This window comes from Hyperolius riggenbachi, chromosome 10 (genome assembly GCF_040937935.1).
Source record: "Hyperolius riggenbachi isolate aHypRig1 chromosome 10, aHypRig1.pri, whole genome shotgun sequence".
Lineage (NCBI taxonomy): Eukaryota > Metazoa > Chordata > Amphibia > Anura > Hyperoliidae > Hyperolius > Hyperolius riggenbachi.
In genome coordinates, this window is record NC_090655.1 from 69,072,462 (window position 1) to 69,096,010 (window position 23,549).

The 23,549-nt window shown below is 42.1% G+C and overlaps 1 protein-coding gene across 1 annotated transcript in view; it reads left to right on the forward strand.

The window, feature by feature from the left end:
• Positions 1–9,569: 9,569 nt before the first annotated feature.
• The window catches only part of LOC137536676 (pancreatic triacylglycerol lipase-like), a 72,722-nt gene continuing 58,742 nt past the window's right edge, over positions 9,570–23,549 (forward strand). The window contains exon 1 of the mRNA XM_068258912.1: positions 9,570–9,591. Within this exon, the coding sequence (XP_068115013.1) occupies positions 9,570–9,591 (22 nt within the window). The remainder of the gene's footprint in view (positions 9,592–23,549) is intronic.

Below are 23,549 nucleotides of genomic sequence, written 5' to 3' on the forward strand. Positions count from 1 at the left end.
ACCAGCCAGTTCTATACCATTTCTCACCTGATATAAACTTAGGACACGCCTCCAACATCACACATACAATACCAGTGTTATACTCTCCTAAATGGCATACTGCATCTACAACCCTATGTTTGAATTATACCAACTTCCCTTGCCTGAAATGGAAATAAAAAACAAAGTGAACAAAGGTAAAAACAAATAAAAGTCATCAGACGCCCTAAAGTTTATGCTAACTATTGAGGCCTTTTGGTCACAATGTGGTTGAGTCACGTTTATCTCATGAACATTTTCATAGATAAGATAAGATCAATAGATAAAGTGAGAAATAGGAAGATTAGATAATTTATGGGAAGTTTTATGACTCAGCTCCAATGTCTGATAGTTCCTTCTCTCTCCACCCCCCTTCCCCCCTTCCCCCAACACACACACACACACACATTCTCTTGGATAAATCTCTAAACATAAGCCATTTAATTAAAGTGGAACTGTAGTGCAGTGGCGTAGCAATAGGGGGTGCAGAGGTTGCAACCGCACCGGGGCCCTTGGGCCAGAGGGACCCACCGTCAACCACAGTATTAGCTCTTTATTGGTCCTTTGCTGGTAATAATCAATATCTATCAATAGCTATAGATGTTTTGAATGATAATCAATAACAAACGGTTCCCCATCGGTTTCAGTTGTTATTTATAGTGTGCTTGGGGGGCCCAATGTAAAACTTGCACTGGGGCCCACAGCTCCTTAGCCACGCCACTGCAGTAGTGAAAATAACACAATTGATAAAATCGCTAATTTTTGTACAATATTCATTTATAAATTATTTAGTCAGTGTTTCTCCCAGAATGCTCGGCTGCATACCTAATCAGCCTAGGCTAAGCATCACTGGGAGGGCGACATTACATACCTATACACAGCAATGTATAGAAAAAGAAAGTGTTTCTGATGATGAAACCAGAATAATGACTGCACTGGGGATACCACAAGTGATTCAGCAAACCTGCTGCAGTTTTATGTTATTAAAAAATACCTTTCACTTTCAGTGGGCAGCCAGATGAAAATTCCTAAACATGTCCGTAACCTTCCATTGCTTCCCTTTGCTGACCTAGCAACAGCAGTCTGGTATACATTGTCAGGAGTACAGTTGGCACAAGACTCTCCAGAAATCCCCACCTTGCTGCAGTAATAATTGGCTGTATGTGACAAGAGGCTGTGTTACTCATGTTCAACACCTGATATAAGATTGCAGACTCGCCTCTGTTATGCTTGGTACACACGTTGCGTTTTTGCAGTGGATAGATGCGTACAGTTTCCATCATGTCTGATATTACTTTCGATCGTTTTACCGCTCGAGTTCTCATTTTTCTCAATTGATAAGAAAAGATAAGAAAATGGAGCGGAAAAACAAATCGATTGAACGGGAAAGCGAACGAAAAAACGCATCGTGTGTACCCAGCATTAAATTATATAAACAATGGGCCCTTAGCGTACATAAAAGACAAAGTGGCTTTATTATTAAAACATGGTTCCAGAGGGCAAACGGTGTGAGCCGCAGCCCTGCAAAAAAAGGAGACAGTGTGTGTGAGCTTATTAATGGTGAGATCCAGAGGGGGTCCTCGTTTATTCCCCACCACACCTGCGTGTTAAAGAGAAACCGTGACCAAGAATTGAACTTCATCCCAATCAGTAGCTGATACCCCCTTTCCCATGAGAAATCTGTTCCTTTTCACAAACTGATCATCAGGGGGCGCTGTATGACTGATATTGTGGTGAAACCCCTCCCACAGTGTGATGTCAGAACCATGGTCAGTTTCCACACAAAATACTACACAAGATGTCTACTCACAGTTTCCAGTCTGTGAACCTAATTGCATTGTGGGAAATAACAGCTGTTTACAGCTGTTTCCAACTGCCAAAAAAGCAAGCAGCATCTCCTTCCAATGACATCACCTGCCCGCAGTAAAAATGTCACCATCTGACAAATGTCAGAATGTAAATCGGGGAGAGGAAAGATTTTACAATGGCCAAACACTAACTAAATCTTTTACACATAATTATTGTAAAAATGAAGCACTTTTTTTTATTACATTATTTTCACTGGCGTTCCTCTTTAAGTGGATCCGAGGTGAACTTTTACTCATTGCATAATTGTGTTCCTTTCCTATTGTTTATAGGGCATTCCTCAAGCCAAATACTTTCTTGTTTTTGTTTTAATACTCTAATTCCCTTTAAACGAAATAAACCACGCCCACAGGTTTTCAGAGAGCCTTGGCAGTAGCAAGGGGTCATGGGAGCTCAGTCTGGGCAGGAGGAGGAGGTGTTACTAGCCATTGATTTCAGAGGCAGAGGGGAGGAGGGGGGATTAGGTTTTTTTCACAGGCTGAGTGCTCAAGATACAGATAAGCCTGCCTCTGTGTAATGTTTACAAACAACATGGCTGCTGTCATTGTATCACAGGAAGAAATAATCATTTTCTATTAAAGCTGTTTGCAGCTAGATTTGCTGTGTAAACTATCTAAACTTTAGATAAAATATATAGACAAGTTACTTGTTATAGTTAGTTTTTCATCTCGGATCCGCTTTAAGTAGTGTAGGGTGTAACTATCTCCCCTGGACACTTCACCACCCAGTGTATACAACACAATAGAACTGGTAGTACTAATGTTCAGAGTGTAGAAAATGCATTGACAGCTGTACTAACTTTCTTAAGCCGCTGCGCCTTAATGCATGCTACGTGTGCTATTGGCAGCATAGCATACTTTATTAAGTTTGCTCAGAGGAGTGCTCGCTATGCTGTGCATAGCGAGCACTAGTAACTTACGCTGACTACCTTCGGGTCCAGTGGCTTAAAAGCACGAGATCCCTGCACAATAATTGGCCCAATAGGCCGGTTGGAACTTGACAGGGAGTCTATTGGGTAATCAAATGGACAGGTGTTCAGGTCAGAAAAAAAAGGCCAATAAACTCAATCCAAAACTATCCAACTGTGGGAATCACAGGGTGTAGTGTACTGAACAAACAAAAAGTATCAGAGTTTTATGACGTAAAAATGTTTGTTTATTTTGATTTAGGACAAGCAGCAGCTTTACTTGCAGTATAGAGGATTCTCATATTTAAGTTGTGGTTAGTGGCCAATCCAGTGGCACGGTTTTTGCTTATGTTTTTTGCTTTTGCTGTTATCTGTAAATTCTATAAATAGCCTCTAGAGCACAAATAAAGTACTGCTGTGTGCGGAAGGCTTTCTTCACACTGTGCCATGTCCCAGATGGCAAAAGCACCAACTACATTTCCCCCTGTATTACAATACGTGTTGTATAATGTCTAGCTTCCAACTGTCCCATTTTCAGAAGGTCAGTCAGTCCTTACTGAAACAAATAGCTCTGTCATTCTTTTTTCCTAATGTCTCCTTCTTTTGGTTCTGTGAGTGTGATGTTATGTACACATTTCTCTGCTTAAAGGATACTGCAGCCGAAAGGCTGCAGAGAGTTAAAACCTGCATTGTGTAGGTAAAGAAAAGGACATACTCACCGCTCCCCTCGCTCCCTGCCGTCGGGTCCCGCTCGTCAGCCACAGCTCCCGGTACTGGCCGACTCTTCTGACCCCTGACCCGGACATACTGCGCCGCACATGCGCAGTATGTCCTGTAATCTTCGCTTCTGGCGTCGCATCATGACGCCAGAAGTACGGACACTCCCCCGCCTCCTGCGTGTGCGCTCCATCGGCTCCACTATAAAACTACATGCTAGCTTTATAGTGGAGCCGCTGGAGCGCACACGCAGGAGGCGGGGGAGTGTCCGTACTTCTGGCGTCATGATGCGACGCCAGAAGCGAAGATTATAGGACATACTGCGCATGTGCAGCGCAGTATGTCCGGGTCAGGAGAGTCGGCCAGTACCGGGAGCTGTGGCTGACGACGGGACCCGACGGCAGGGAGCGAGGGGAGCGGTGAGTATGTCCTTTTCTTTACCTACACAATGCAGGTTTTATCTCTCTGCAGCCTTTCAGCTGCAGTATCCTTTAAGTATATATATGTGACTCTACATTTTCTTACCACTCTGACATATTGCATATTGGTCTTAAGGCTCTTACACACTTCCAACATGCACACAACCACACGACCAACGCGACAAACCAAACAACCTAACGAACCACATGATCTGTATGTCCACACACCTAGACGGCTAAACAACCAACTCAATTTACCTCTTGCTGACTGCGTCATGCCGTTGGGCGTGGACGCGGCGGCAGCAACAGGACCGCCTAACGCCGATCGGCGTAAGGTCCTTGGCTCAGGGGTGATCCGCTGTCATAGGCTGAACCCTATGACAGCCGATCACAGTGATTGGCTCAACGAAGAACAAAGGATACCTCAAAAGTACAGCACCAAACTGATATGTGCAAAAAAAAACTATTCAACTTTATTGATTATGAATTTAAAGACAATTCAAAACAGAATTATTCAAGAGGTTGGGCATGTAATGTCAACAATAACAGCCAGTGCAATAATAATACACAGGGGGCCCTCAGAGGGATACGTAAAGTGCTACTAGGGACAATGAAGTGTTATATTAATAAATAATTATAAACTGGTAAAAATGAGAATACAACATTGTGAAAAACAATATATATATGCAAAGGTATTTGGCCCCCTTGAAGTTTTCCACATTTTGTCATATTACGGCCACAAACATGAATCAATTTTATTGGAATTCCACATGAAAGACCAATACAAAGTGGTGTACATGTGAGAAGTGGGACGAAACTCAAACATGATTCCAAACATTATTTTTTTACAAATAAATACCTGCAAAGTGGGGTGTGCATAATTATTCAGCCCCCTGAGTCAATACTTTGTAGAACTACCTTTTGCTGCAATTACAGATGCCAGTCTTTTAGGGTATGTCTCTACCAGCTTTGCACATCTAGAGACTGAAATCCTTGCCCATTCTTCTTTGCAAAACAGCTCCAGCTCCGTCAGATTAGATGGACAGCAGTTTTCAGATCTTGCCACAGATTCCCGATTAGATTTAGATCTGGACTTTGGCTGGGCCATTCTAACACACGGATATGTTTTGTTGTAAAACATTCCATTGTTGCCCTGGCTTTATTTTTAGGGTCATTGTCCTGCTGGAAGGTGAACCTCCGCCCCAGTCTCAAGTCTTTTTCAGACTCCAAGAGGTTTTCTTCCAAGATTGCCCTGTATTTGGCTCCATCCATCTTCCCATCAACCCTGACAAGCTTCCCCGTCCCTGCTGAAGAGAAGCAACCCAAGAGCATGATGCTGCCACCACCATATTTGACAGTGGGGATGGTGTGTTCAGAGTGATGTGCAGTGTTAGTTTTCTGCCACACATAGCGTTTTGCATTTTGGTCAAAAAGTTCCATTTTGGTCTCATCTGACCAGAGCACCTTCTTCCACATATTTACTGTGTCCCCCACATGGCTTGTGGCAAACTGCAAATGGGACTTCTTATGCTTTTCTGTTAACAATGGCTTTCTTCTTGCCACTCTTCCATAATGGCCAACTTTGTGCAGTGCACGACTAATAGCTGTCCTATGGACAGATTCCCCCACCTGAGCTGTAGATCTCTGCAGTTCGTCCAGAGTCACCATGGGCCTCTTGACTGTATTTCTGATCAGCGCTCTCCTTGTTCGGACTGTGAGTTTAGGTGGATGGCCTTGTCTTGGTAAGTTTACAGTTGTGCCATACTTCTTCCATTTCTGAATGATCGCTTGAACAGTGCTCTGTGGGATGTTCAAGGCTTTGGAAATCTTTTTCTAGCCTAAGCCTGCTTTAAATTTCTCAATAACTTGATCCCTGACCTGTCTGGTGTGTTCTTTGGATTTCATGGTGTTGTTGCTCCCAATATTCTCTTGGACAACCTCTGAGGCCCTCACAGAGCAGCTGTATTTGTACTGACATTAGATTACACACAGGTGCGCTCTATTTAGTCATTAGCACTCATCAGGCAATGTCTATGGGCAACTGACTGCACTCAGACCAAAGGGGGCTGAATAATTATGCACACCCCACATTGCAGTTATTTATTTGTAAAAAATGTTTGGAATCATGTATGATTTTCGTTCCACTTTTCACGTGTACACCACTTTGTATTGGTGTTTCATGTGGAATTCCAATAAAATTTGTGTTTGTGTTACCACTGTTTGTGGCAGTAATATGACAAAATGTGGAAAACTTCAAGGGGCTGAATACTTTTGCAAGCCACTATATATATATATATATATATATATATATATATATATATATATATATATATATATATATATATATATATATATATATATATAATGTGTATATATACAAAAAATATGTGGTGAACAGGAAGAATAAATACCGCATAAGTACACAAACCAATGAAAAAGCCCCAGCAGGTCTGTGTATTTATGCGGTATTTATTCTTCCTGTTCACCACATATTTTTTGTGTGTGTGTATATATATATATATATATATATATATATATATATATATATATATATATATATATACAGGATCTTCTCAAAAAATTAGCATATTGTGTTAAAGTTCATTATTTTCTGTAATGTACTGATAAACATTAGACTTTCATATATTTTAGATTCAAATACACACAACTGAAGTAGTTCAAGCCTTTTATTGTTTTAATATTGATGATTTTGGCATACAGCTCATAAAAACCCCAAATTCCTATCTCAAAAAATTAGCATATTTCACCCGACCAATAAAATAAAAGTGTTTTTAAAACAAACAAAGTCAACCTTCAAATAATTATGTTCATTTATGCACTCAATACTTGGTCGGGAATCCTTTTGCAGAAATCACTGCTTCAATGCCGCGTGGCATGGAGGCAATCAGCCTGGGCACTGCTCAGGTGTTATGGAGGCCCAGGATGCTTCGATAGCGGCCTTAAGCTCATCCAGAGTGTTGGGTCTTACGTCTCTCAACTTTCTCTTCACAATATCCCACAGATTCTCTATGGGGTTCAGGTCAGGAGAGTTGGCAGGCCAATTGAGCACAGTAATATCATGGTCAGTAAACCATTTACCAGTGGTTTTGGCACTGTGAGCAGGTGCCAGGTCGTGCTGAAAAATGAAATCTTTATCTCCATAAAGCTTTTCAGCAGATGGAAGCATGAACCCACTTTTGAACCAGAAACAGCGGCAGAAGCGCCTGACCTGGGCTACAGAGAAGCAGCACTGGACTGTTGCTCAGTGGTCCAAAGTACTTTTTTCGGATGAAAGCAACTTTTACATGTCTTTCGGCAATCAAGGTGCCAGAGTCTGGAGGAAGACGGGGAAAGGGAAATGCCAAGATGCAATGCATGCAAAAGTCCAGTGTCAAATACCCACAGTCAGTGATGGTCTGGGGTGCCATGTCAGCTGCTGGTGTTGGTCCACTGTGTTTTATCAAGGGCAAGGTCAATGCAGCTAGCTATCAGGAGATTTTGGAGCACTTCATGCTTCCATCTGCTATCAGTTGTTCCACCTGTTATCAGTTGCTCATCAAGTTGTTTGCACGCGTACACACGACTGAATGTCGTCCAACAGTCAGATGATAATCAGTTTCCACAGAGAGAGAGAGAGAAAAATGACTAGCACTTCAGCTTTGTGAATGACCAGAGCAAATAATCATTGGGCCTGATTCACAAAGCGGTGCTAACAGTTAGCACGCTGGTGAAAAGCCCTTTATCATGCCTAAACTCAGTTTAGGCATGATAAGTTTAGGTGTGATAAGTTTAGGTGTGATAAGTTTAGGCATGCTAAGTTTAGGTGTGATAAGTTTAGGCATGATAAGTTTAAGCACCAACTGGGTTAGCACCGCAGTGCACAGCTGATCAAAAGTTTTGCGCTAGCAAAGTCTGGTGCACTTCGCATAGAGTTTAATGGCGCTGCTTTGCGTGCGGGACTTTGCGTGCGATCTAAACTTATCTAAACTTAGCATGCCTAAACTTATCACACCTAAACTTATCACACCTAAACTTATCACGCCTAAACTGGCTTTTCACCAGCATGGTGCAATGGTTATCACACCTAAAGTCTTTTAGGCGTGCTAACTGGGTTAGCACCGCTTTGTGAATCAGGCCCATGATATCCAAAGGCTCACATACACTGTGCCTGCGCCAAAGCACAACTTCCAGCATTCAAGATATATAGAGGAGGCGGGCACCAGTGCTCGTGTTGCCATACAGGATTTATTGGCAGCAGATGATAAAAAACCCAGAGGAGGCCCTCGATGGAGAGCGCTCCCCCCTACCTGACAGCTGTTTCACAACACACGTTGTCTCATCAGAGGTGTTTGCGGGGGTGCAGAGAGGCCGGTGACTGCGTTAGATCATGGCCGCATTTTGTATCCAAGCCGCGCGTCTGACGTCACCGGCCGCCCCTCCCACCATACGTGACAGCTCTCCCTCCAATCGGGCGTTTTGTGTACACTGTGCATAGCGCCCACTGCACCTATCCTAAAGGGGGGGGGGGCGGGACCTAAAGCCGCCCATCATACGCCACATACACGGAGGATACTAGCGATGTAGCCTATCAGACATGTCCCAATTCACTCCACCCACAGTATAGCCATGGCAACAGCCTACGTACACATCGCCCATAGGAGAGAGGGATTACTCACGTATTACAGTCAGACATAAGGAGGCCGGAGTGTAAGTGAGGAAAGACATCCAGCAGCACACCCACTACTGTCATTTCACATAGAGATCAGGAAATGGTGCGGAAGATCAGGGGATCATGCAGTACAGTATCTTACCCCAAATTTTACTACACAAACCCATATAGAAGGGTGGGAGGGAGAAAAAAGGACAGAACAACCCAGAGGTACAGAGCATACATTACAATTCTAACAACATATATATACACATAAAGTACTCAATTAATCGTCCAGCAACTAAGAATCAAGAATCAAAAACATGGCTGACCATCAGAGAGAATTTTAGTGGGGCTCCAGGAAGCAACTTAACTCATTTTTATCATTTAAATCCTCTGGGCTTTTTATCATCTGCTGCCAATAAATCCTGTATGGCAACACGAGCACTGGTGCCCGCCTCCTCTATATATCTCAGATGATAATCAGGCTGCAGCTTGGTCCATGTGTACTTAGCTTTACTGTTGTCTGACCCTCCCAACCAAACAGGAACCTGCTCATCAGTGCTGGGACAAGGCTTCCCAGCACTAGAGGCAGAGATTCCAAAGTGCGCCCCACCCCTCCCCCCACAAAAGCATGTAATTACAAACACATAAATATGACTAGATGTGTTCTCAATACTGCAGTGCTCTCAATCTACCCTCACTTCACAAAAGGGAGAGTTAAGGCTCGTACACACGTTAGATTTTTTTAAACGACCCGTCGTTTGAACGTCCGGTCGTTCAGTCGTCCGGACGTCAAATCGGGCGTGTGTACAGTCCGTCGTTCAGCTGATAAGACTGGACTTGAATGATTGGCCAGGCGGCAGATTACCAGCTGGGATGACCAGAGAGCGGACTGACTGAAGAGGATGGGGAGGGAGCCCACCCAGCCCACCCAGCCCACCCACCTCATGGGGAGGGAGGGAGGGAGGGAGGGAGGGAGCCCACCCACCTCATGAGGCTGGAAGAAGCCCCAGGTAAGTATAACTACACTACTTGTTAAGGTACACTTTAAAATCCAATACACAACAGATACCTGAAATCGATGAACCCCTTATTATTTGGTATGATGAATTTTCATGGATATCCACTGATAGATTGTTAATCTTGGAATTATATACCTTATTCTATGTCCAGTAATGTACTGAGTAATGTGATCATATAGAATTTTTTGGATCACTGATATTATAAACGTAATATAAGTCCACTATTGAGTTGTGGGCCTCAGCACTCAGGGTCGGTTCAAGTAACAATTGAGCCCCCCCAACAGACACCCCCCTGACCAAAAAGCATCATTAGGGGCCCTTTGTTGCAGCCAAATTTCCCAATCACCTCCAAACTTAACTGTGCTCCCTAAGACCTCTGCAGTATCTATGTCAGTGTAGTGTCTCACCTGCCCGCCAGCACAGATGAGACGCTGCTCTGCCAAAGACTCTGCAGAGTCCATGGGGAGCAACAGTTAAGATGGGGGAGGGACACCTTGGGGCCCCTACAGGCTCTGGGGCCCTGGGGCAATTGCCTATTTTTTCCTATGGTAGCTCCGGCCCTGTCAGCACTTTATTACTTCATAAAGGTTTTACATCTTACGCTGCTAAATCAGGTCAGTTTACATGTTGCTAAGCGATCATACAGTAACACTGTTAGTCTAGAGATTGGGCCGCTGGATGCATTCCAGCTGATGCGGAAAGGAAGGTGCCGTATGCGTATCATCTCCCCATTGGCCATCTCCTCTTGCGGGCGCTGCCGTTTACGTGTACAAATGTATTGGTGAGACACGTACGGAATGTGGACTTAGCGCCACTGGTCATGTGACCACAATGGTATGCAGAAGATGACCTGTGGAACGCATTAATGTGATTGGCCTATCAGAATATGATGTAAGGGCTTCGCTGAACCAATGAGAAGCCTCAGATTTTGATCCTAGTGTTTGTAAGCTATTTTATACGGCTTAAAGTGTACTGAGCTTTGTTTATTGTGACAAGTCTATTTGCTAAAGTGTTTGCATATGGATAGGGTTTCCCTGAGTGGCATCTCTTGCATTTAGGGTAGTTTAGGAATGTAATGGAAACAATGGTGGTCCTTTGCGATTGGATAAAGATTATACTGACAGATGAGTGGACCAATTAGAAAGGTGAAGGAAGAGGTGTGTCTAATGGACTGAGTGCACCCACCCCTTTTTAGACCTGCTCAGTATAAAAGGGCTGCTTCTTTGCCTGGCTCGTTTGGCTACTGTCATGAGCCTATATGCTATGTCGTTGTTGTGAATGATGTATTTATAATGTTATTGCACCTTTGCACTATTGCACTCTTACACATTAGCATTTGTTCCTTTGAAAAAGCTTCTATTTAGGAAGTGAAACATGTTAGCTTTTTGAAGTTAAAGAGAAATTCGAGAGCCCAATATGGTGTAGTATGTCAAAATTGATTGGATAAATGAAACAGTGAGATGGTAATACTCACAAACACGGGTTACCACCTAGGTAACCACTCATTGGGCAGGTGAGGAGATTAGACCTGTCCTCACTCAGGATTAAGAAGTCGCTCTCTGTAGATAGGAAGAAAGGGGGTAGATCACCCCTCCACCTGGGGTGGACTCAAATATATTGGTCTTGCTCTGCTTGCTATAACTGAATTGCTGTTGTTTATCCCCTGCTTATTGCCTGAAGAAGTGGGCTGTGCCCGCGAAACGCGTTGCATCTTTGGGGTATTTTCAATGAATGTGTATATCTATATATTTACAGTCCTTGGTGTCTGCTTTAATGGAGGCGAGTCCACCACTTCCTCCCAGCAATTTTTTAAAAATTTTATGTACTTTTATCCTTCTGGCGCCTCTGTTCACCTACCAATATGTTAGCTTTTTGGTGGGGGTTTGTGTAACTTATTATATATTCAACTATGATGTCTAGGGAATGAGGTTATTCCTCGTATACTTGAACGTCGATTCCCACATAATTGATTCAATTTCAGTACGATATAATGTGGCAGCAATTAACTTTTAATCAAACATTAAAAACTAGTCAAGTTTTACTAGTCCCTGGCAACAGAGGAATTGTATGTGTATAAATACTTTAAAATCCCTCTGGAACAACGCTCAACACGTCTACTATAAAGCAAGGGATGCCAGTGCCAGTCCCCAACCAGGTACACCACTTCTAGTAGTGCATCAGGCAAGAATAACAAACAGGAGATGGCACATGACTGGCTTTAACTATAGCAATATATATTGGATTGAAATCAACACAACATGTTTTGGGTTAACACCCTTCATCAGGTGTTTTTTTTTGGGAAGTTCTCCATTAAGTAGAATATGGTATTCTGTGGAAAACATGGTCTAAGTTACAGTGAATACAGCCTGGGCACCGTGTGCCAGGCTGTGATGAAATTTGAATCATTATCAGCTGCTTTATAATGATATAAGGGAAGGTCAGTGAACTTGGAAACTACTGGCACTGTGTGTCTCTTCCAAGGCCACTGTCATTTCTAGATTATTAGCCGGGATGTGTGCCCAATCCTTTCTATCTCTGTGTGTATCTGGTGATAAAACCAAACCGTACACTGTTATAACTAGTTCCATATAATTTTGCTGTATTTTGTACTGTACTGATGTTTATCAGTTATATAGTCACGTAATTGAGTAGATACACAACAGGAGCATTTTTTTTTTATTTTTAACACATTTTTATGATTATTTTTAAAACACCATCATTCCATTCTAATGTGTACTATAGTGGGTAGCAATCATTCGAGGTACATAGATATGCAATAAAAATGTCTGACAATTTATTTATATCAATTATAAAGAATACATATATAAACAATGCAAACTATAGTAAGATCAAACAACACTGGGATGCACATACGTAAGTGAAATCATTACATCAAAGACAAAGAACAGCAGGGGGACGATCCTGGCCATACAAGCTTACAGTCTAAAGCACAGGGGTGGAAACACTAGGTAGGGTTGCACAATTGAAGGTGAATAGACAGAGACAGTTGGTATAGGCAGAGGCAGACATAATGTCTGGATAATGCCTGTTTGAAGAGGTGTATCTTAAGGGTCCAGGGGAAGGTAAAAAAAATCTTACAAGGGCTAGGCCAATTAGCCTTAAAGTAAATGTAAAAGCAATATAAAAAATACAGAGCTTAACCTATGGACACTGAAGGCTCTGGATCCTATAGAGCCTTACCTGTCTTTTCTTGCTCCCCTGTTGTGTGTACTCGACCAATTGGTCAAATTCATGTCCGTGAGCCCACGACCCCATACTGCACATGCACGAGCAGGAAATTTAAATGGGGGTGACGGTACTGGAACGAGGGGTACAAGAGAGGACAGGGAAGGCTCTATGGCAGGGATGTCAAACCGTTCCTTCAAGGGCCGATGTCCTCACATATTTTTGACACAGCTCAAATTAATTGATGGGTCTGAATCAGGAAAGGTGTGGTCCATCAGGTAGAACACACTCCGCTCTTTCTCAGTCCATCCTAAACATTGGCATGGATCTCGCCCTCCAGGCTTGAAGTTCAACATCTGTGTTCTATAGGATCCAGGATACTTCCCTGTCCATAAGGAAAGTATCTGACCTTCTTTTTTTATATTGTCTTTACATTTACTTTGAAAGGGAAAAATTCCTTCCCGACTCCAGAAGCCAGTCAGATAAATTCCTGTATCTACTCTCCCAGGAATTACCTAGTAATTATAGTCGTGGATGCCCCTCAATGCAAAAAAAAAAACATCCAAGCCCTTTTTAAATGTAGATATAGAGTTTGCTATAACTATGTCCTGAGGTAAGATATTCCATATTTTAGTGAATGATTCACAATCTCTGCGCCCGATTGACACTTATATTAGCTGCAGATTAAAGAAACAAAGGTAGCCCCTTCCTTGTCAAGAAAGTAAATGATAAACAGTTTTTCTTAATCTGCACTTCAAACTCAATAGTTATAGTAATAATTCAATACAAATTTGTGCATATGAACAAATTTATTAAACAGCATTTATTAAAATAGCATAAAAGCATACTTTCCCTGGTGCTGTATATACAACATCTGTAAGGTGCTGCAGCGTCGTCACACCGAGCTTACAAATCTCATGCATACAAAAACATGCATACAGAAAAAGGGGGACAAGGTTGTGTCAAAAAATAAAAATGAGAATATAAAAGTAAAAGGTAAATGGCAAAATAAGACCCAAAAATAATTGAAGGTTTCAAAGTTTCCTTAGTCTAGACTGCTATAGTTGGGTGCAATATAATTGCATTCTTCTTCGGTGCAAACAAATTGATACAACCAGAGCCTGATGCACTATGGCTCGTTTGCAATGATAAGTAACTTAATTGTGTGTGAGTACTCATGCAAATAATGGCATAGTTCATGCAGTAAATATGGCTTGAAACCCTCAGGTAGTTGGGCAGTCTGTGCTGCTGATTCACTCACGTAACCTTGGACGACTTGAGTGGAGGCTGCTAGATCCCCGATAGGCACTCCACTGGTAAGGGCAAGGTGAAAAGACTCCTTCAGTGGTGCAAGATGGATCAACCGGTTGGACTGTGGGAGAGCTGCGCACCCGCTCTCACCACTGCACGGCTTGGATCCCAGGGAAACTTCCTTGTAGTGACGTCACTTGCAGTCTATCGCTTACATGTTTCAGGAGGTCTGCCTCCCTTCATCAGAGCATGATGAAGAGCATATTTTAACCACTCTCCTTGAGAAGGCCCCCTTTCTAAACAGATAACAAACTATTTTTTCCCCCATTTGAGTTCTTGTGGTGAAACAATTTCATTCTTAACAAACTTGTCTTCTGATACGTTGACCAAAAAACTATACCTTTGTCTCCTCATCTATCCAAAGCGCATTGTGCCAGAATTGAGGATCTTTATCTTTTTGTTTTTTTTAAACAAAATTAAGCTTTGCCCTTATGTTCTATCTGGACAGCAACATTTTTCCTGGTGCACCTCCAATGTATATCTCCTTTCTTTATTTATAATCTTTTATCATTTTGTTTTATGTTTCTTGGCTGATCTTGCTGGGACAGGCTGGTTTGGGCAAGAAAGATGACAACTATTTGGAATCTTCTGTAATTGTAGATCTTTTCTTACAGTGGAATGATTGATGTCTGTCTGTTACGTGATATTTTTACATCGCTACGTATTTGAGGTGCAGATAAGTGTGGGCATGCACTTACTTACTTAACGTGTTAAATTAGCATTTATGTTTATTTCAAGTACAATGAAGTAAGAGGGATGTGGAGGCTGCCATATTTATTTCCTTTTAAAGGGGTTCTTTTGTGAATGGGGAAAAAAATTAAAAGTGGTTTATGCATAAACTATTAAACATCCTTCTAAAATAGTGTAAAAAGTTTTTTTTAAAAAATGAATTGTTTCATCAGTACAACATGTAATGTAAACAGTGACGGGTGACAGACTGGGAGGCTAATCCATTTGTTAGGGGTGGTTTTTTTTTTTTATTTCATTTCACAACCATAACTCCTGCCTACCTAGTTTTCAGTAGTATAATCCACTCCTGGCGGAATCGCCATAACAGCTGAGCTCAGCTGAGCTCCTCAGTATGTGTTTACATTGTTGCCAGGCAACCAGACTCCAGGTCTGTGCAGAGAGTCATTTGTGCAGTCATAAGCTGCTGGGAAAATCAGCCAGAATCAGTCCCATCTACACCATGTGATTCTTTGTCAGATTCGATTCAATGTGATTCGATTCATTGATTCCATTTGATTCAATCTGACATGTCCGATTCATGATTCGATTCATGATTTGTTTTCAATTTTAAAGTTTTGGTCCGCTTTAAGCATTTCATACTCACACAAGAGGAAGGAGGGGAATAATGGTTGTGCATATTACAAGAGTACATAATAGAGTCCTATACTGTATATCTGTCTACACTGGGGACATCAGAGGACTTTATTAAGAAGGAGCAGTCTCTCAACCATGATGACAGTTGTTGCCTCCCCTTTAGTTCGAGTCAGTCGGAGCATTAAAGACCATCTCAAAAAGCCTCAGCCTTGAAGTTTACCTCCGCTTTCTTTGAGGGAGCACCTCGCAATCCACCCGGTTCTAAAACTGTCACCCATGCTAACGCTGCAGACTTAAATAGCCTCAGCCCAGGCCTGGATTCACAGGATTGGCCGAGCCTTTTACTGAAAGGAAAGTACCACAATAAGTCTTGGTTTTGCAAGTATCTCCCACACAGAAATATACCATATGAGTGTGGATAGTTGCTATGAGGCGTACATGCAAAAAGGGGCACCTGGTAAAATGGGTGCTATCCCCGATCCCAGATAGTATATTGTTAATTATACGGATATTGTACTATCTCCCAATTTAACCTAATTCTCACACTAACCTCCCCTCTCTGTATGCCTAACACTAACCCCCCCCCCCCCCCCTTACCTTCTCCTGAAATTAACATTCTCCCTATATATGCCTGACACTAATCCCCCTATCCTACTCCTAACACTACCCTTCCCATTATATATGCCTAACACTAACCCCACTACCCTACTCCTAACACTAACCTCCCCCTTATATATGCCTAACACTAACCCCACTACCCTACTCCTTACACTAACCCTCCCCCTTATAATTGCCTAACACCAACCCCCCTACCCTACCCTACTCCTAACATCCCCCTATATGTGCCTAACACTATCCCCAGTACCTTACTCCTAACACTAGCTATCCCCCTATACATGCCTAACACTAACCACCCCTTACCCCCTCACTACTCTTAACACTAACTTTTCCCCTATATATGCCTAACACTAACCCCCATATCTTACTCCTAACACTAACCATCCCCCTATGTATACCTTACACTAACCCCCCCCCCTACCCTACTCCTAACACTAACTTCCCCCTATATATGCCTAACACTAACCACCCCTCATTACTCCTAACACTAACCTTTCCCCTATATATGCAGTAACAGTAACCCCACCCCCACCTATTCCTAACAATAACTTTCCCTATCTATGCCTAGCACTAACCTCCCCCCACCTACTCCTAACACTAACCCCCGGGATAAGCCGGTACCTAAAGCCACTCCACTATTTACCTGAGTGGCTATGAAGTCACTAATCACAGTGACTGTAAAGTCATTCAAATCAGCTAAGTTAGTTCAGCTACAGTGGCGCACTCCTGCGCCCAAATTACTTACTTGAGCTGCCATAGCCACGTATTGCATGGCATCCTATGGCAGCCGCAACACCCAATTTACTAGGCACAGTATGCTCTTGATTTACCTGTTTCGGCTATGAGGATATCTTGTATCCAAATAACAAAGTGCAGTTTGGGGTTACACTGTGTAACTTTTTCCACCAGACTCCTACATGGGAAATATAAATTCTGGGTGGACTGGCACTTTAAGGGCCGAGGGGAAAAAATGTGTCCATATTACAGCCTGTGAATGTAAGCAGGCAGTGGTGGTTATTATTTGTCTGTCAGTGTATTATCTAATGTATTTTTCTAGGAAAGTTCAGCAATTTATATAAGCAGTGTTTTTCACCTCGATGCTATAGATATGCATTGGCCTTGGCTGTATCTGGAGCAGCTGACTAGCTGTTTTTAGGTGAAATTTAGAATAACCATGACCTTGCACTGAATTGCTGTGAGTTCCAGCCATATGCTTCTGATTGACTCTTACATAACACCTGTTTTATGTAGAGAAAGCGTGAGGAGCAGACGGCACCATGAGCAACCATAGCTGTACACATGGTGGATAAAGAACCAAGCAGGGGGGGATCCAGGATTTTTTATTGAGGGTGGCATGCAGGTGCTGGATCCATTGGTGGGGTAGCCGTCGACCTGTGCGCTGTGTCAAAAACTGGGTGTGTCCAAGCACTGGAAAGTGGGCGTGGTAAAGACAGATCATGGAAATGCTTTTGAAAACAAAACAAAAAAAATTATGAGAATCTCCCTATGAGGAGATTGACTAGTTCAAAACCTGTCAGTTCTGTCAAGATTGAACTACTTACCTTTTTGCTGGAGTGTTCCATTAAAGGTTATTATGCTGTTGCTTATCCTTAAAGTAAACCTGAGATGGTAAAAAAAATATACATACCTAGGGCTTTCTCCAGTCCCCTCCAGGCTGATTGCTCCCTAGCCGGGAGTGTTCGACGCCTGATGAGGACCGCGTCAGGGTGGACTGCACCTGCCCCGACTGGCCCAGACTTTCGAGGGCCAATTGGGGATGATTCAGGCGGCAAAGGACAGCGAGTGAGCGATCAGCCTGGAGAGGGCTGGAAGAAGCCCCAAGTATGTATACATATTTGTTTTCCCCTGTCTCAGGTACTTCTGGGGTGAAAAAAAAACTGATGAGATAAACAATTATATCTGTCCTCCTTCTCCTAAACATGACTTTTTTATGATATCATGCAGTTTTATTTGATATTTAAATCTAGTTTTTAAGGTTTCACTGTTTCATTGTCTCTGCTCAATGACACATTCACTGAAGTATATGAGCTAAAATATATGAACTTTGGGCCCTTTTTATATCTTTCCTGCTGTCAGAAGCCATTTACTGACAAGAAAGTGTTTTATGACTGTAAGGATTAGCAGTGAGGAAAGTTCATATAAGCTCAGGACCCCCAAACATCATACCAGTCGGTGCAGGATCAGGCAAGCCAAGCCATAACGAAATGGATATGTACAAAAGGATCCGCAATCCAGAACAGGTTGAAGTAAAAGGCTGATATCTTTATTCAAAAAATCCAGAGACATGCAATAAAATCACAGGATCAACTGTAAGGATTAGCCTATAATCTGACCCGGACAGAAACTGTCACTTTCATACCTGATGTTTAACTCTTTCAGGCAGAGAAAGAAAAAAAGGAACACAGCATAGTTATTTGTGTGTTTGGCACTGTGCATATACGTCTTTCTCATCATGTCACGTGATCCTCATGACCAGGCGGTTGCTGTGCTGCTGGCTTCGGCGCGCTCCAGTGTGCGATCCCCTATGCCACCCCTGGTAACCCAGAGATCAATGAATGGGAACATGGTTCCCGTTCATTGATCCAAGCCCCCAGCAGAAAAACCAACGGCTTCTCATCAGAGGCCTCGGTCTTTATGAAAAAAAAAAAGTTTACGTCCTCTATATGCTTCCTGGAAGCTAGGAGGACTGGAAAAAAAAAACCTCACTGTGGCCATCTTGTGGCCAAATAGTAAAACTACATCTACGTACTTTTTTTTTTTTAATACAATAAACGCACATGATTACATTTAAGATTAACTGTTTCTTTCCCACACCAAAAATTACCCAAATAAAATCTTTCATGAAAAAAAAAATGACAATTAAAAAAAATTAAAATAAACATAAATAGTTACCTAAGAGCCTGAACTTTTTAAATATGCACGTGAAGAGTGTGTATTACGACCATTTTTTTTTCATTATAAGCTTGTAAATAGTGATGGACGCAAAACTGAAAAATGCACCTTTTTTTCCAAATAAAATATTGGCGCCATACATTGTGATAGGGACAAAATTTAAATGGTGTAATAACTATGTATAAAATACATAGATTTTAATTATGGTAGCATATATTATTTTAAAGGTATAATGGCCTAAAACTGAGAAATAATGTTTTTTTCCATTTTTTTTCCATTTTTTTTCTTAATATTCCTGTTAAAATGCATTTAGAAAAAAATAATTCTTAGCAAAATGTACCACCCAAAGAAAGCCTAATTGGTGGCGGAAAAAACAAGATATAGATCAATTAATTGTGATAATTAGTGATAAAGTTATTAGCGAATGAATGGGAGGTGAAAATTGCTCTGAGGCATAAGGTGAAAAATCCCAGCGGGCTGAAATGGTTAAAAGCAGAAAGGAAATTTTAAATTCAGGTCCGCTTTTAATGCATTGTACTAGCCAAGATAAGGCTCGTTCCTTCCAACATAGAAACTTAGCAAAGTATTAGAGGCAGAGGATCAGCCAGGCAACTGGTATTGTTTAAAATGAAGCCTTCTTATTTCTCTTACTTCAGGTTCCCTTTAATGCAATTGTACTGGCCAAGATAAGGCTGGTTCCTTCCACCACAGAAGCTTAGCAGAGCCAAGCATGCATGTCTGTACATCAGTTGTTTATTATAAAAAAAAAGGTGGCATGGTGTTTCCAGTGTCTGACGACCATGCAATGGTAATTTCCATTCTTGGTATAATGTTGATATTACCAGTGTAGATCCAGAGTAGAATCATCCACAAGACAACATAGGCAGGTACATTGGGGCCTAGTTGGTATCAAGAGCCCAGCTGCCCCTTCCTTTGACTCTTTTACCACTTTAGCTTATCAGAAAAGCCATCATGGAAGCCAAAGCTATTGTCCTGCCTTGGGCTCCATTTCATATTAATCCTTTCAGATCTGTGGAGATCTATTTTTTGCATTTACATTACATTTGTAGAATAAACACTGTGCAGATAGGAGTTGCATCAGGTACTGTGTTATCTGATTTATTATGGTGTGAAGGGATAAACCATTAGCAAAACACAGCAATATAAACAAAACAAACACTCACAATTGCATTAACTGATATCTTGTCATAAATTTATACAGCTAGTGTTGTTTGCACAATAATAATTTGAGCAGCAGCTGCAATCTGTGTGATCTTGGTTTTAGAACCCCTCTGTATTGCTATTGTGTGATTTGTGTTCTCTTTAGTGACAGAGCTTTATTGTTGGATGCCAGCGGTGGATGCTGGACATCGGCTGAGGACAGGGGTGTCCTTGGTGTTGTGAGGTAGATCACAGCAGGTCCGCACTGCTATACTGGCCTTTTATCTCTCTGATGTAAAGTGTCTCCTCCCCCTGGGGATGTGTATTTCAGAGAGCTGATATCAGTTCCCTCACATTTCACAGAGAGGCAGCTCTGGAACTGTGCAAGGTGAGTGACTATTACCTATAATAGATCTCACATTAAAAAGACACTAAAATGAAAAAAAAAATATGATATAATGATTAGTATGTGTAGTACAGCTAAGAAATAGAACATTAGCAACAGATATATGAGTCTAAAATTTGTAGCAGATTTATCCATCAGATAGATTTCTGTCCGATGCCTGTCAAGTCGAATCTGACAGGAATCTATCTAGGAACAGATTTCTAATAGATTTCAGAATTAAATCTATTGGAAATCTATCTAAATGCATTATTGGACCATTAGATCCAATGCAACTCTATGGGCCATGGATCTGCTACCAGCAGATCGACCTAGATTTTCCATCCTGTCAGGTAGATCAAATCCATCGAAATCGATTTAAATCGGCCACAAATCGATCGATAGATTTGAAAGCATTATCTATGCAAAAAAAACCATTGAGCTCCACGACTTTCAAAGTCGCAGAGAGCTCTGTCTTCTGAAGTTTATCTCAACTGTCAGGCATTATATTGTTTTTTCTTCCCCAGAGGACAGGTCAAAAGTTCACTTGCCTGCCCTGCAAAATCATTTAAAATGCTGAGTAGTGTGTAAACTGCAAGTATTAGAGAATGATGCAATGTTATAAAAAACACTATATAACTGAAAATAAAAATATGAGAATATTTTCTTTGCTTCTAATGTTCTAGTAATTATTCGTACTACACAACCAATTAATTATATCATATTTTTTTTTACCGCTTTAGTGTCTCAGTATTAGTATTAAAACATAGATACACTATTTAAAAAGATTGAATCTAACTAACGACGATGCTGGAGGGAGTGCTGAGGGCACATGGGCATGAGTAAAGGCTTCCTGCTTTGTACTATATCTAGAAGTACAAAGGTAGCTGAACATTTAAAAAGGGTGCAAGGCGCATCCTGCTGAAAAGGGTGCCCGATAAAATAGCGGTTGATGGGGCCGCCCGCTATACAAACTGCAGCTACAAATAGCAGGCACTTTGCATAGTGGGCGCAAAAGCACCCACTATTGTGTAGCCACAGTGTGCATGGTGGGTTGCCCTGGGACACTGACTGATAGGGTTAGGTCCCCGGGGGGCAGGGGGTTGGGTGTTTGGAAGGGGGTCTTTAGTTTTATGGTGGCCACACATGTTACAATTTTTCTGTTCAATTTTACACCAATTCGATTAACCACTTGCCGACCGCGCACTCATAACGCGCATCGGCAAAGTGACAGCTGCAGGACCAGCAACGCACATCTGCGTCGCCGGTTGCAGGCTAATTAATCAGGAAACAGCCGCTCGCGCGAGCGGCTGCTTCCTGTCAATTCATGGCGGGGGGCTCCGTGAATAGCCTGCGGGCCGCCGATCGCGGCTCGCAGGCTAAATGTAAACACAAGCGGAAATAATCCGCTTTGTTTACATTTGTACAACGCTGCTAACAGTAGCAGCGTTGTACTAGATCAGCAATCCCCGGGCCATCAGCGGCCGGGGATTGCTGTCACATGACAGGCAGGAGCCTGTTAGAGGCTGCACAGGACAGATCCGTTCCTGTGCAGCCTCCGGGAAAGGGAGGGAGGAGAGGGAGAGGGGGAATCCTGCAGTGGAGGGGGCTTTGAGGTGCCCCCCCCCGCCAGCCACACGCAGGCAGGAGCGATCAGACCCCTCCAGCACATCATCCCCCTATTGGGGAAAAAAGGGGGGTGATCTGGTCGCTCTGCCTGGTGTTTGATCTGTGCTGGGGGCTGTAGAGCCCACCCAGCACAGATCAGCGAAATCAGCACTGGTCCTTAAAGGGGGGGGGTAAAGGCTGGGTCATCAAGTGGTTAAAAGCAGTATTACTGATGTTGTTTCCACTACAACATACAATGTTATCTACTCCTTCTATTGACAAATTCTATTGCAGAAATGACTCAGCAGCAGTTTATGGATTTTATCAGTACTTTCACAGAGAGAAACTTAAAGTGGTATAAAACCCATAATAAGACATAATATTCAATAAAAACATGTTTATCTACTTTTTATATGCCATAAGGTTATCACATTTGCTTTTGTGCATAAGTATTATTATTCATTTAGAAATTAAAAGTTCCCAAAAGACACTTTTATTTCTCTGTGAGCTGACTTTGCATTTTATTCATAACCGGTTTATTTATCTTTTAATTTAAGCAGAAATACTTTCTGATTGTCTGTCTGAGTTCAGGAGAGTCTGCACAGTCAGAGAATGTGTCACATTCCTCACTTGATCCAATTAAGTAAACACAAGATAACATTATCTACAGTTCGGATGCGTCCAGCTTTCCCGATAAGAAACTTGTAAACTCCTGTGTTTAACCCTTTGAATGCTGTTCTAGTAAAAAAAAAAAAAAGTGGTGGTAGTATATACAGTGGAGTGCGAAAGTTTGAGCAACCTTGTTAATTATCATGATTTTCCTGTATAAATTGTTGGTTGTTTCGATAAAAAATGTCAGTTAAATATATCATATAGGAGACACACACAGTGATATTTGAGAAGTGAAATAAAGTTTATTGGATTTACAGAAAGTGTGCAATAATTGTTTAAACAAAATTAGACAGGTGCATACATTTGGGCACCACAAAAAAGAAATGAAATCAATATTTAGAAGATTCCAGAGCCGGGCCGAGGCATAGGCTGGAGAGGCTCCAGCCTCAGGGCGCAGTGTAGGAGGGGGTGCAGAATTAATTCAACTGTCATTCCTAATTGTGTTTGAAGCAGAAAGAAATAAGAAAAGGGGATACATGGCAGTGACTGCAAGCCATATAACTAGATATTAAGGTGTTGGGGAGGTTGTGGGCCCTGTGGCCCTCTTAGTCTAATAGCAATCAGTGTGTGACGGCTGGGGTGGCAGGGATGGAGGGGCGCACTTTGGTGTCTCAGCCTTGGGTGCTGGAGGACCTTGTCCCGGCTCTGGAAGATTCTCCTTTTGCAGAAATTAAAGCCTCTAAACACTTTCTGTAGGTTCCAATGAAATTCTGGATTCTGGTTGAAGGTATTTTGGACCATTCCTCTCAGGTTTGATGGCTTCTGAGCATGGACA